Raw genomic sequence first — 13,232 nt, 5'->3', positions numbered from 1 at the left:
AAATTGCTGGTCTCACCCAACCCCAGATTCCCATCCCACAGTCATCAGGCTGGATCTGAAACCCCCTCTGCATTGCCAGATGCCATGCCCAGCCTCTTTCCACTACTGTTCTCTCTCACACTCTGCCCCCACTGAAGGAAACCTTGCAGTACAATTGTGAGGACTCAGACTTGCCAGCAGCAGGTCTCCACAACCCCAGGTTCTTTGTGTAATTTCAGAAACTTCAGTCCCCTTTGCATACATTTCCTGTTAATATTGCCAATATTTATTATCACATCCATGAACAATTAGGCTGCAGTCCAATACAAAAATTACATTGTGATATCTGCCTTTACACAGATTTTTCTGTTGCTGTTTCTCCGTTTATCACCGGGACAGCTACAGGAAGCCTCTGGCGGCATATCAGTTAAAACATTCAATCCATCTGTAAAATGCTATCTCACCACTGAAAGAAGTGTGTGCAAGGGAAAAGAGCTACATTGTTGGAGAAAGTGCATGTAAACAGAAAACAAAGAATGGGAGAAAATACAGGTTTTTCAGATTGAGGGAATAAGGAAACTGCATACATCAGGAATCAGCATTGGACATGTCTTTTCCTTACAATGCATGCAAAAGATTTTGGAATTAGTCACAAGAGGAATTATCTTGAAGTCTATTAACAATTGCAAATGAGAGGATATGGAAAACCCTCAGGAAAAATGCAGAGGTTACTGATGGGTGTGAGGGGTGGGCAGATAGGTCCAGTGCAGAAAAACTTAAACCTTGAATATTATTTTTTTTAAAAATGAAAGGGCGCTGAGATTTAAGCAAGCAGAAACATATATCTTTAAAGATAAGAACACAAACAGAAAAGATCATAAAAAAGAAACATAGAATGGTGCCTTTAATAGCTTAGGTGCACTGAATATAAAACCAAGGAAGTGATATTAAATGTGTATAAGACATTGATCAAGTTGAAGTACTGCAGTAAAGTCTGGGCATGCATTACTAAGGAAAGTATTTGAATTACAAGAAGGGTTACTAGAACTATAAGAGCTTAGGTAAGGAAAAAAGCTTTAAAAATGAAGGCTCATTTCCCAGGGGTGATAAAGACTAAAAGCAGATCACGTTAGAGGTTTGCAAAATGATGAAGGGTTTTGAGAGGTTAAATACCATAGTGAATGACTTTGCTCACTGGATGGTGAATCACAATCAGAACCTGGGCTCTGAATTGGAGGATTCCAATTCCAAACATCAACAAACAAACATCAACTGGACAAAACAAAATGTTTTTTTTGTCGGAATTCCTATGTATTTAAGTAATCATTAACAGAAAAATGCGGGATAAGTTAAAATAAATGTTTTCATCCTAAGAATTCTTAAAAATTAAACAATTTGTGACAAATGTCAACTACATGACAATTCTAAAAAATAAATGAGCAAATATTCACAAAGAAAGAAGGCTATGAGAAAGATCACTGCAGTTAAACAGTTATAATCAGCTAAGCCCTAATGGGTCAAAAGATTTTACTCTGCTTTGCAAATTCTGTTTCCACAATATTTTTGTTTTGTGGTCTCAGGCTTTGAAGATTGCATAATGTTTACAATAATTGATTAAACTAATGGTTATCAATAGATTTGCCTATGCTACATGTCACTGAAAGTCAGCCTTAATTAGATACATCAAAACAATATCAACACAAACTACTTCAATGTATAAGGCAATGAAGGAATTCCTTCCATTTATAGACTTATTAGTGAAAATATATTTCCGCTGATCAAGTGATGATGTCTTTAGCTAACATTGCACTATATACAGTACAAGATGGTAGTGTTCAGCACAACTCAAATGCTCAGCAACTATACAAGCATTGATGAATGATGCATGTACTTAGCTAAAAGAGGGATACCGAAAAGGATTCAATGATGTGAAACAACTTTAAGAGGTTGATGTAGATTGTCTACGTATATTCTCCAATGGCTTGCATTTTTGGAAAATACGTTTCCAGTCCTGGAGCTATTCAACATATCAGCTATGGGTCCACTAGTAACAGTCCCACATTGGAAGATTGAGAGTTCAATACCCACTCTAGAGACTTGAGCCCAAAAATCTATGCTGACGCTATACTGTGGTACTAATAAAAGTGCTGCATTGGCAGTAGTGCAGCCTTTGGATGAGATGTTAAGTCAATGTTTATTGTCCTGTCTACTGTCTCAAGTAAGCAGTAGAAGGGTTATCCTTCATTTCTTGATTAATAGTTATTCCCACATTCAATTTAAAAATACATATTATCACATTACTGTTTGTGCAAGTTTACTCTGTGCAAATTGGCTTCTGTCTCTCTTGTAACAGGAACTGAACTTCAAAAGGTACTTCATTTAAATTAGACTCCCTACAGTGTGGAAACAGGCCCTTCAGCCCAACAAAGTCCACACCAGCCCTCCAAAGAGTACCGACCCAGACCCATTTCGCTCTGACCAATGCACCTTACACAATGGGCAGTTTGGCATGGCCAATTCACCTGGCCTACACATCTTTGGACTGTGGGAGGAAACCCACACAGACAGTTGCCTGAGGCTGAAATCGAACACGGGTCCCTAGTGCTGTGAGGCAGCAGTCTAACCACTGAGCCACCATGCTGTCCAAAGCATTTTCTTCTAAAACACTTTGAGATATGCTGAACTTGTGGAAGACTCCACAAGATTCCTTCCTTTATAGGCTCATCCAATCATTATATTACTTTTTTAACATACATATATACAATAAAAACAGAATTAAAACTTTGAGAAGAGTATCAGACAAGTACATTATGTTTTAATAATTATTAGCATCAAATGTAGTTTCTAGAATACAGTTTTTTTTAAATCAACATGATTCCTGAAATAAATTCTGACTTGGACTTTCACAGAATTGTTGTGATTATAAAAATAATTATTATTGGTTAAAATATGCATATGAGTACAAGACAATCCAGACTTTGCTGATATCTACACCATGCTAGCTGCATATGCAGTCCCTGGCTCCTTAGACGCAGATGTCTGTGCTCATACTGTATTAAGCATCAATGAGGAAAGCTCTGCACACACAGACCTACAATTCAAAGCACATCACACCACAGTCCGATGAAGAATAATTATTCCAGCTCTGCTGTTTGTGTGTATGTGTAGGGAATCCCACTGAGAATAATACTCGGCTCAAGGCCACCAGATGTCTTACCACCCAGACTTCCACTCAGTCATGTGCACAGAATCACTCCAGCTGAAAGTGGGAAGCTTTATTTAAATTTACAAGATTTATTCAGTCTCTTGGGGTGTTCCCCAACTGTGTTTCTTACCTTCGTGCGAGTGGGAAAACCAGATCTGTGATGTCGCTGAGTGTGGACTTCGAAACGCGGGCTCCGAGGGGGAAGATGTGGGTCCCGCAGGATGAGCGGGTGCTGACCCCAAGCTGCTGGCTAGGAAACTTCCCATGAACGTGGCTGATGAATTTCCCATCAATGCGTTGCCTGATGGATCCAAAGAAAAGAATAGAAGACCGGCAAGGTTAGTTCTGTCTTGCAATTGGTCATAACTTTCCTATATGTTATCCATACTGAGCGATCTCTATCTTTGCTTATGTTGCTAGAATCATAACCAAACTGTCGCAAACACCCCAGGGTACGAATGAGACATTAAGCACAAATAAACTGAGCTGAGAGAGGCTGCTGCCACCTGTAATTATTAACCAGCGTGCTTAGTTATTTATCTGCTTTTCTTTGCAGGCTCTGCAAACTCCAAACCTAACTCATTCTTTTCCATCTGATCTAGGTCTGTACTTGCATTTAAAATTGCACAGTATTGGGATGGAAGCCAACTCTCAAGGGTCCCACTTGATGTGAGTTTGGGCACTTTCAACCCAGATCTTAGAGCAGCCCACAGCATAAAACCACCCACAACTTGGCACAAATATGTGTTCTCATCCAGAGTCCAGCAGGATGGTTGGGATTGGAAGGACTTTTTTCTCTGTGGTTGGCGTTAATGCAACATGGGAGAGGGAGAAAGGAGCTTTGTTTTGCAGCTGTCTGAGCTAAATCTGAACTGTGGGAGTCCGATGCTGACCCCGAGCGGCAAAATTGGAAATATACTTAATTACTTCACAATGACATCTCTCTCTTTGAGAAACTTAATGCATGCATATGGATACAATTAACAGAAGAGATGTACCAGCTATTGATATAACATCTCAGGAAAGATACAGAACCAAAGCCATGTGCATTGGTCAGCAAGCTTCGATTCAACGTAAGGGGCTGAAAATCCTTACCCTATTCAACAAACCCCCAAGAGGACTTCCAGCTGTGTATATATTGGGCACTTAAGACACATATACCCACATCACACACACACACGAAACACATTCAGTTGGGATAATATCTCAAGGATAGATCTGAATTGTTAATTCTGCTTCTCTCTCCAAGGATGCTACCTGACCTGTTGAACGTTTACAGCGTTTTCTTGTCTTAATTCAGATTTCCAGCAACTCAGTATCTTGCTGTTACATTATGACTGAGGTTTCAGACTTGCTGCTTTCTCATCACAAAACACATTTAAAAGGTAGATGATTGCATGCATGTGAGAAAGGAGCCCAGCTTTCATTTACATTATCAAAAAATAGTCAAGACAATTGAATATGGTAAAAATCCACAAACAAAAGAAAGCCGGGAGTAAGTAAAAAGCCATGACTTATATACTGGATGTGCACTGAACTGTTATCTATTGACCGATCATGGCCAATATTATTGCTGGATCTGAAAAACGTGCATCTAGAATGACCATATCCAAGTCTTGGTTTAGTTCACTTGGGAACACTTTATGCCTTATTATTAGATTTGTGTTAATTCATGGCTTTATTAATGGCAATGCATTATCCCTAAGCAGTGTTGAGATTCTGTGATCCAAGTGAGGCTTAAATGCATAACCTTACAAGACTGTTCACAGTGACAATAGTTATCACCTGGCAGACATTACTCTCTTGGTTAGCAACACCAAATCAGATTAACTAGCCATTCATCTCATTACTGTTTTTGGGCCTTGCTGTGTGAAGATTAGCTGTCACATTTTCTTAGGTTATAACAATGACTGCATTTCAGAGTTAATTTATTGGTTGCAAAGCCAATTAGCAATTCGTCAAGATGTGATAACGCACTGTAAAAATGCATGTCCTTTCTCTGTCCATTGGGAAGAGGTTGCACTTTAACAAACACTAACAGCAGGGAGATAACAGGACAAAAACTGAAAGAGAAAAAAATCAACACAAAACAAAAAGATAAAATGTTGGAAATACTCAACAGGACAAGCAGCATCTACAAAGAAAAACAGTGTTAACATTTCAGGTTGATGTCCCAAGGGTTAATTCTCTACAGGTGGTGCTTAACTCACTGAGAGTTTCCAGCACTTGCTGTTTTGACTTCAGATTTCCAACATCTGCAGTGTTTTGCATTTGTTTTAAGGAAAATAAATCCACTTACAAATAAAAGAGGTCATTTAACCTTGCTGTATAGCAGACACGACATGGTTAATGGATAAAATGAAGTGAAGCTGGTATCATATGTCCTACTTTTGCTGGCATTGTTTCAGCATGGATACGCAGGGGAAGAACGTGTTTTGCTTGATTCAGGCGTCCATTCTTCATGTGGCCTCAGGCTAAACTGGTACTCTAAAATACATCAGCCAGTTTTTACAACCATGCAATATTTTAAGAATGTTCGTGGGAAGCATGCCTTGGGCCTCCCCCCACACCTCCCCCCCACCCCCCCCCCCACCTCCCCGGCAGAACCTCTTTGTATGTAGCATTTGTCAGACAGTATCTGCTCTATCCGATGATCCTGAGTAGGCGCTAACACATGCAGGATACACCAAAAGCTTTTATTGAACAATTTAAGCAATTATCATTTCACTGCAAGACTGGGAGCGACTGTTAATGAGGCAGAGGGTCAGCGGGTACAGGGCATGAAGGAATCCAGCTTTGCCAGTTCGTACACCCATTACAATTTTCCACAGAGCACAGATGCTGGAGACACAGGCACATTCAGCCAGTTGTACAGATGCTCACTGTTTGCTAGTACAGTAGTAACACACATCTGCAGTCTGAGGAGACAGCAAGCTGTAGGGATATACGTGAAGTGAAGTGAAGCTGGGCTATAGCGAGGCAATTAGAACATTAGTATAAGCCAGAAAACTGAACACTGGCTGGAAATGGAAATCCTTGAGGTGGCTTATTGAAATTGCAGTTGAGAACCCTACTCATCAGAAGTCCATTCCCTAATGTTACAAGCTCTAATGGCCTCCCCAAAGCAGGGACTGTACAACAACTGGCAAATTGTCAATGAAGGAGTAAAATTATTGGCGCCTGAACAATGTTAATGGTTCCCCCAGGAAGCTCTCGACAAGCTCTCTGATGGAGGAATGCATCAGGGATCCATCCAGACTTGATTTGCCCATGATTTATCCAGCACCACAATTACTTCGCCCACCACCAACTGCCTCACCACTTCAGGAAAATCCAGCCCTCTGAGCTGGCTACTTGCAATGTCCAATTTGTGTTTGCTTATTTCTTTCTTTTATGCTACTGATTTTGCTTGGAAGTATTCCTTCTGCCAGCCTGTTTTCATCTGTCCTGCATTCACAACCTTTATTGCCTCTCATTTGTTTCAAAGTCCCTTGGAGCTGAAGGTTAAAATGCTTCTAAGTGTCCCTAGCCATCCATGTCCATGGATGCAGTAATCCATTTAATTGGCACAGCAATACTATACTATCTAGATATACCTCATCTCATCATCATCATCTTGGGTTGCCTCTCGGGCTTCTGCTCAAATGAATTGCAGCTTTCCTTGCAGACTGATTATTAAAGTCCAAACGTGACGGTTTAGCATTAGATGTTTGAATGCCAGATTCTCAAGCCAATGATTAAATTAGTTATGTTAACTACTACAGCTTTGTTTCTGGCCTGTTAAAATTTCACAATGGACCCTTGGTGAAAATGCACAAAAACAAAATCCAGGAAAGAAGTGTCCCAGTGAGATCTTTAAAATGACAATCCTACCTAGTAGCACATGCTGGTAAAATTGCATGCAAGTGGTTACATAAGATGAGACAGCTTCAATGGAGGAATGCTGCTTCACTCTAATATACTCCCAACATTGGCATCACATTATTTCTGGCTCGATTGGAAACTGTGTAAAACATCATTCTTGTGACATCCCTCCACCACACTTCATGTAAAGTTCCTAAAGACAGCATTTTAGAACCTGTCTGATAACTACAAAGTTCAGACATGTAATACCTGCAACCCTTATGAACATGACATTTACAGACACTGGGAAATTTTGCTCCCTTTAGGTTTTATGTTTTGGTGCCAAATGCAATTATATTCTATATACTAAAGTGCATTCTTGATTACTCTGAACTTTCTCCAAAGCAATAAATGGGAATGTGAAAAGAAATTAGGCAGATAGTTATCAATATATTTAATCTGCTGATATTGTCTGTGCCTTTTAAAGACCATTCACTGCTTCCGTCTCACTAGAAATATACATAAAATATGGAAGTAATCAAAATCCATGTGATCAATTGCCACTGAATCAAATGTCTTTTAAGTGCATTCAGTCATTATTATATAGTCTAAATGGTGAGTTGAAATGCACTTTATAAAAAATAATTTAACACTTCAAATGTCAATGGTGTGATCACTATTAACCAATGTGATTTTTTTTGGAATACTTATAATGGATGCTTTGACAATATTATCATGTTCAATTCTCAGCTTTGTTTCTATTCATCACAACACTAAAATTTAGGATTGAGGCTGCACAAATTTATCATTCATCACCAATTTGTTCTCATGCCCTCCTGATTTTGAACTACTTCAGATTTTATTTTACTATTTATTAAACACACTCTCAATCTCTGCCACAAGATCATAACTTAATCTGAAGGGAAGAAATAAAGTGCACATTTTCAGTTTGTGTTTAATTTAGCGGTGCAATAGGCTTATTTCAGGTGAGAATATTTACAAACATGTTCCAAGGCGTTCATAGGTCCAAACAGACGCTACACGACAAACCAATCCCAACCTTTAAACAATGCCGAGTGGTGCTGAGGTGCACTGTGTTGTGCTGAATAGTAATGACAGTGTTGTAATGAAAGAGGGTTTTATGTTCAGTCGTAAAATGGTAAACATCATTGCATTTCACAATACATGGTAGCGAGTGGCTGGTCTACCATGTACTAGTAAAGGTCAATGATTTCTACTATTCTTCTGTTTAACATAAAATGCATCTTTTGTTATATTGAATATACATGCATTCTGATTGTTGTTTTTCTGATTAGGTAAGCTCCAAATTAATGTGATTCAGTTGAAGAAATACAGTAACACAGGCACGAAAAGCATTCAAGTAGAGCTGTCATCTCCTAATGTATAGGGAACATCATTAGGAACATGCATTCTTGCTACTTGTGTCACTTCTCTTTATCTTATTCTACTTATGTTTTTCCTAAGTCAAGACACGCAATATCCCCAACTGCTGGCTATTGAAAGGAAAGCAAGAAGCCTAGAAAAACTCTGAACTTCCAGTAATCAATGCATTTAGCTAATGTCAATCAAAAGCAGAGCTGATATGTTGTGGTTCTGTTCGCCCGAGCTGGGAATTTGTGTTGTAGACGTTTCGTCCCCTGTCTAGGTGACATCCTCAGTGCTTGGGAGCCTCCTGTGAAGCGCTTCTGTGATCTTTCCTCTGGCATTTGTAGTGGTTTGAATCTGCTGCTTCCGGTTGTCAGTTCCACCAACTAGCCACGAAATGACACGACTTGCTATCCTTAGTGGCCACACACGCAGATGACAAGCAACATGAATTCGACTGGGACAGCACTACTATTATAGGACAAGCCAGGGAACAGCCAGGGAATTCCTAGAGGCATGGCACTCATCCACAGATTCAATCAATAAGCACATCGACCTGGACCCAATATACCGACCACTGCAGTGGACAGCTGGAACTGACAACCGGAAGCAGCAGATTCAAACCACTACAAATGCCGGAGGAAACATCACAGAAGCACTTCACAGGAGGCTCCCAAGCACTGAGGATGTCACCTAGACAGGGGACGAAACGTCTGCAACACAAATTCCCAGCTCGGTGAACAGAACCACAACAACGAGCAGCCGAGCTACAAATCTTCTCAGAGACTTTGAGCAGAGCTGATATTTTTCTTGCTTTAAATCTGGTTGTTTCCAATGTTTTGCCAACAAATATCAATAGTTGTGCTTTTATAATTGAAAAAGTAATGTCAACAGGGATTCAGAGAAGTGGTAAGAAATAGCCTTCCCAATGTCTCAAGAAATATAAAGGCAATCCCTTCATCACCAAAATACACACATTATGTCAGCACTTGACCACCTGCGGCTGAATAAATAGTGTTCGCAAACTTTGCCTCTTTCCCATCCCCATCATCAATCAATCAGTTAACAGGGCCTGAAGCTCATACTTTAAAAACCAGGTCATTAGAAAAGATGCTATTGTTACACACATCAGACTGACCCAGAATAGGATTACCCGAATATTAGATATACACAACTATAACATGTATCAGGTTCACCCCACTTTTGTACCAAGGCCCTTGCTTATTCCCAAACAAGACAACCAAACATCAGTTTCACATGATGAAAAGAGCCTCAGATTTCCACTATTTGCACACAGAAGTCAGTGTTTACAATCAGAAGTAGATAGCCTGGCCACTTTTCATCATCCTTTGCACATGTGCAGTGGGTCAGCTTTACATCAGCAGACAGGACCCAGGAGCAGGAGTATACCATTTAGCCCTTTGAGCAAGTTCCAACATTCAATACGACCAGAGCTGATCTACTGCTGTCTCACATCCACCTTCTGTCTGTATTCCACAAACCTTGACTCCTTTGTCCGTTTAGCATCAAGACTGACCATCATCTTTGCATGCATCAAGCTAGACTCTACAGTTCAGTATCCCAAAGGCTATTACTCACTTACCAGTTACCTGTCTCGTATGGCAATAACAGTTTGCTTCACTTTCAATAGACAACTATAAGAATGTTATTAAAAGACTGGAGGTCACCCAACTGCATCCTTTCTTGACTTCAGGATGCTAATGGCGTGTTCCTTATTCACACCTCACCCTCAGTAATGCAGTTATAAGGAGTCAAAAAACTAAATTGTTATTACTGGAGATCTGAACATCATTAAAGACAAAGAAACCTACAGTACTCAACAGGAAATCTGAGCCGCAATATAACTCTGGAGAGTGGACAGCCAACTGTGTCACTTTGACTTCTTTCTTTAACCCCAACCCTACTGGATAAACAATAGCTCCGCTGCAGCACAACATGCAGACGATGATTAGTGCTGTAAGTGGAAAGCACCTTTCAGAAGCATGTTTAATCTTGCTGCTGTTATTTCAAAGCAGTACTTCACAATAGATTCTTTAAAAGATTTATCAAAGATCAGTATTACTTTACTGAGTATAGTGCTGTGGTTTGGAGCACAGCAGCAAAGGGAATCCCCCCTCTGCTATATCAAATGCATACAGTCACTCATCCTTCACTTGGGACTGAAGGCCTTTTCTACAAATAAACAAAGAATATGTCTCAACTCACAGTATAAACAAAAGGAAGGCAAAAAATGGAGCAAATGCTCTACAATGGATTACATGTTACGATACACAGTCAATCCCCTCATTGTTCCCAATGGAGGAAAGCACAAAACTCTTTGGGAACCAGTCGGCAAAACTGGGGGGAGCTCTCTCTTTCGTTTTGCTTTTTTAAAGATGTTATTTTTACATGGCAATGCCTTATTCTATATCAAGAATAATTGTATTGGCATTTTCTTTTTGAGTGAAGCAAATCCATTCAAAAAACCCTAATACAAATTTGAAACCCATTGAGCGCTACAATTATTTGGATTTATGAGAAACCTTTTCCATATCGCAGCCTAGAGGTAGTCTCTTAACATTACTTATTTTCCCGGCAGTGCAGGTGTCAAATCCTGTGAATTTTGTGCATTTGTACTCACTTAATTGCACAAGCTACACCTCTGAACTCGGACGATAAAGAAACAGCAATTATCTGCTATCTGTTTTGTCAGGTATCTGCCGAGAAATGATTGCTCACTATTCAGAGCTCATTTCTATCCAAGAGAACTGACCCCAGCTGTCAGTAATGCTAGGATGATGTCTGCCTTGTGTATGACGCAGAATGTTGCCAGAAAAAAAGACAGGTGAGCTTTAATTTTTTTTTAAAGGAATCGCCCAACAAGGTAGATTCTTTTTCCTTAGCATCCAAAATACTTAGTTTAGCTGGAGGAGAACTTGAGGAACATTGAGAAATGAAGAGGCCATTCAGTCCCTCCAGTCTGTACCATCTCAGTGCTTGTGATATGCGTAACAGATTTGAAGCTACTCGGACAAACTTCACTGACAGAGCAACTTCAGACCAAGAGAAATATTTTTATCAAACACCTAAAGTAGGTCATGTTAAAAAAAAAAGTATGATCAAAGTTGATGTGACATGCGAGGTGACTTGTTAATAGTTTGAGTGAGAGTCTACATAAGACAGGAAATTATGGCAGAGTTCTCATTTAAATAGTTCAAGGGTGAAAATTTACCTCTTTGCATTCAAGGGGTTAACAGCCATCAACACAGAGATATAGTTATTCTCCCTCTTCTGGCTGGATTTTAACACAGGTCAAAGCAGAGACAAAGGACACTGTTCACATAACATTTGCACCACTGAGACAGGAAACCACTATTCCATATGTTTGGGTCCAATGTGAACCTATTTCCCAATGGTCAAAAGATGGTGTTCACTCCTGGGATGCTCACTACTCCTGGATTCAGTTACTGTGAATAAATATCAGCATTACATGCTTACTTGCTGAATCCTTTTGGAACACTAAAGGGTCCAGCGCACCTGAGCTCAAGAGTTGCCTGGAACTTGCCAGAGCAGCTGGCATCATTTCAACCTCTGTCACTGCAGGTTGATTAGAGAGTGTTCTGGCTGTTTGAAAGGGCATGCAGGCTTCATCCCTGAATCGCGCACATCAAACACGATCTAGTCTTCATTTATAGGGAGGCTCCCAACAGGTACTTAAACCATTTTCCAAATCTTTCTTATTTTGTACACACTGCAAGCACGCTTTTTCAGAAGGCCTGTTTGTGATGTTCAACAACAACATACTCTTCCGGGTGAATAAACTTTGCATGTGTTTATACAGTTTGGCTATGTTGTTGTAGGTCCTGTTGAACAGAATTATTTCATATGATAAGAAGAATGCCTACAGGTAACATAAAAACATACCGCTGGTTCACATGACAAAATAATATCTTCGCTCCCATCAGCACAGTCAGCAAGGCCTCTGAACTAACCCACACATGAAAACCAGAACTGCACAGTACGGATCACTATTACTACTATTCACAAAGTGGAACTTGAATCATGCTTCCTCCCCTGGACTCCTGCAACCTTGACAGACTACAACTGGAATCTGCTGGCCTGTGCATGCTTTTGTGATTTTGCCCATCTACCCACATAGGGACAACTTTGCAGGAGAGCTATTTTCTAGGGTCGTAGTGGATAAAGCAATCAGCAAGTTGGTATGTCGATGAACTTCTTATTTAGATGCATTTATGATAACATACCCATTTCAGTAACAAAACCACTGAATTCTGAGCAGAGCATCCCTTCGTTATAAGTCCGCTTTGTTTTGCAGAAGGCACAAATATTTCTTATCATCACAAAGGACTGATCTGAAAAAGCAGTCACATCACATATTGTTCCTGAGCAGACGATAAAAACTTAAAAGGTTTATGTGAGCTACTAAAGGCTCTCCTGCTGATCTGATAGCAGAGACTTCCAACTCTGTGCTGAACTGCGGAACACCAGAGTCTAAAGGGGCAGGAGGAAACTCTGAAAATATCAAATCTAAGATAAGAGGCTCCAGTTGGGCAGATAAACCCCTAGAACAAAGCAGCTCCACCTCAGAACTAATCTGTGTTTAGGTCTGAAGTTCTGGCTTCCCTTTGCGTACATCAATGGTGGGAAGCTAAGTTACACAGCAAAGAGATTGAGCTTACACATGATGCATTTACAATGCTTCAACTACTTCGACCTCAGTGGTTTTAGAAAGGGTGACTTGAATCTTAGCAATACATAGCAGCACTGCATAAGCTGGTTATTCATAAGCAATACAGAA

At 40.0% G+C, this 13,232-nt stretch overlaps 1 protein-coding gene across 8 annotated transcripts in view; it reads right to left on the bottom strand.

Moving 5' to 3' along the window:
* bahcc1b (BAH domain and coiled-coil containing 1b) overlaps nt 1-13,232 on the bottom strand; it is a 244,742-nt gene that overhangs the window by 187,082 nt on the left and 44,428 nt on the right. For all 8 annotated transcript variants that reach the window (XM_072558583.1, XM_072558582.1, XM_072558584.1 and 5 more), the window contains one exon: nt 3,315-3,485. In XM_072558583.1, coding sequence (XP_072414684.1) covers nt 3,315-3,485 — 171 coding nt within the window. The remainder of the gene's footprint in view (nt 1-3,314; nt 3,486-13,232) is intronic.

The sequence above is a fragment of the Chiloscyllium punctatum genome, chromosome 39 (assembly GCF_047496795.1).
Source record: "Chiloscyllium punctatum isolate Juve2018m chromosome 39, sChiPun1.3, whole genome shotgun sequence".
NCBI lineage: Eukaryota > Metazoa > Chordata > Chondrichthyes > Orectolobiformes > Hemiscylliidae > Chiloscyllium > Chiloscyllium punctatum.
The sequence above is the reverse complement of the archived record's forward strand: the minus strand, read 5'-3'. Positions and strand labels throughout refer to the sequence as shown.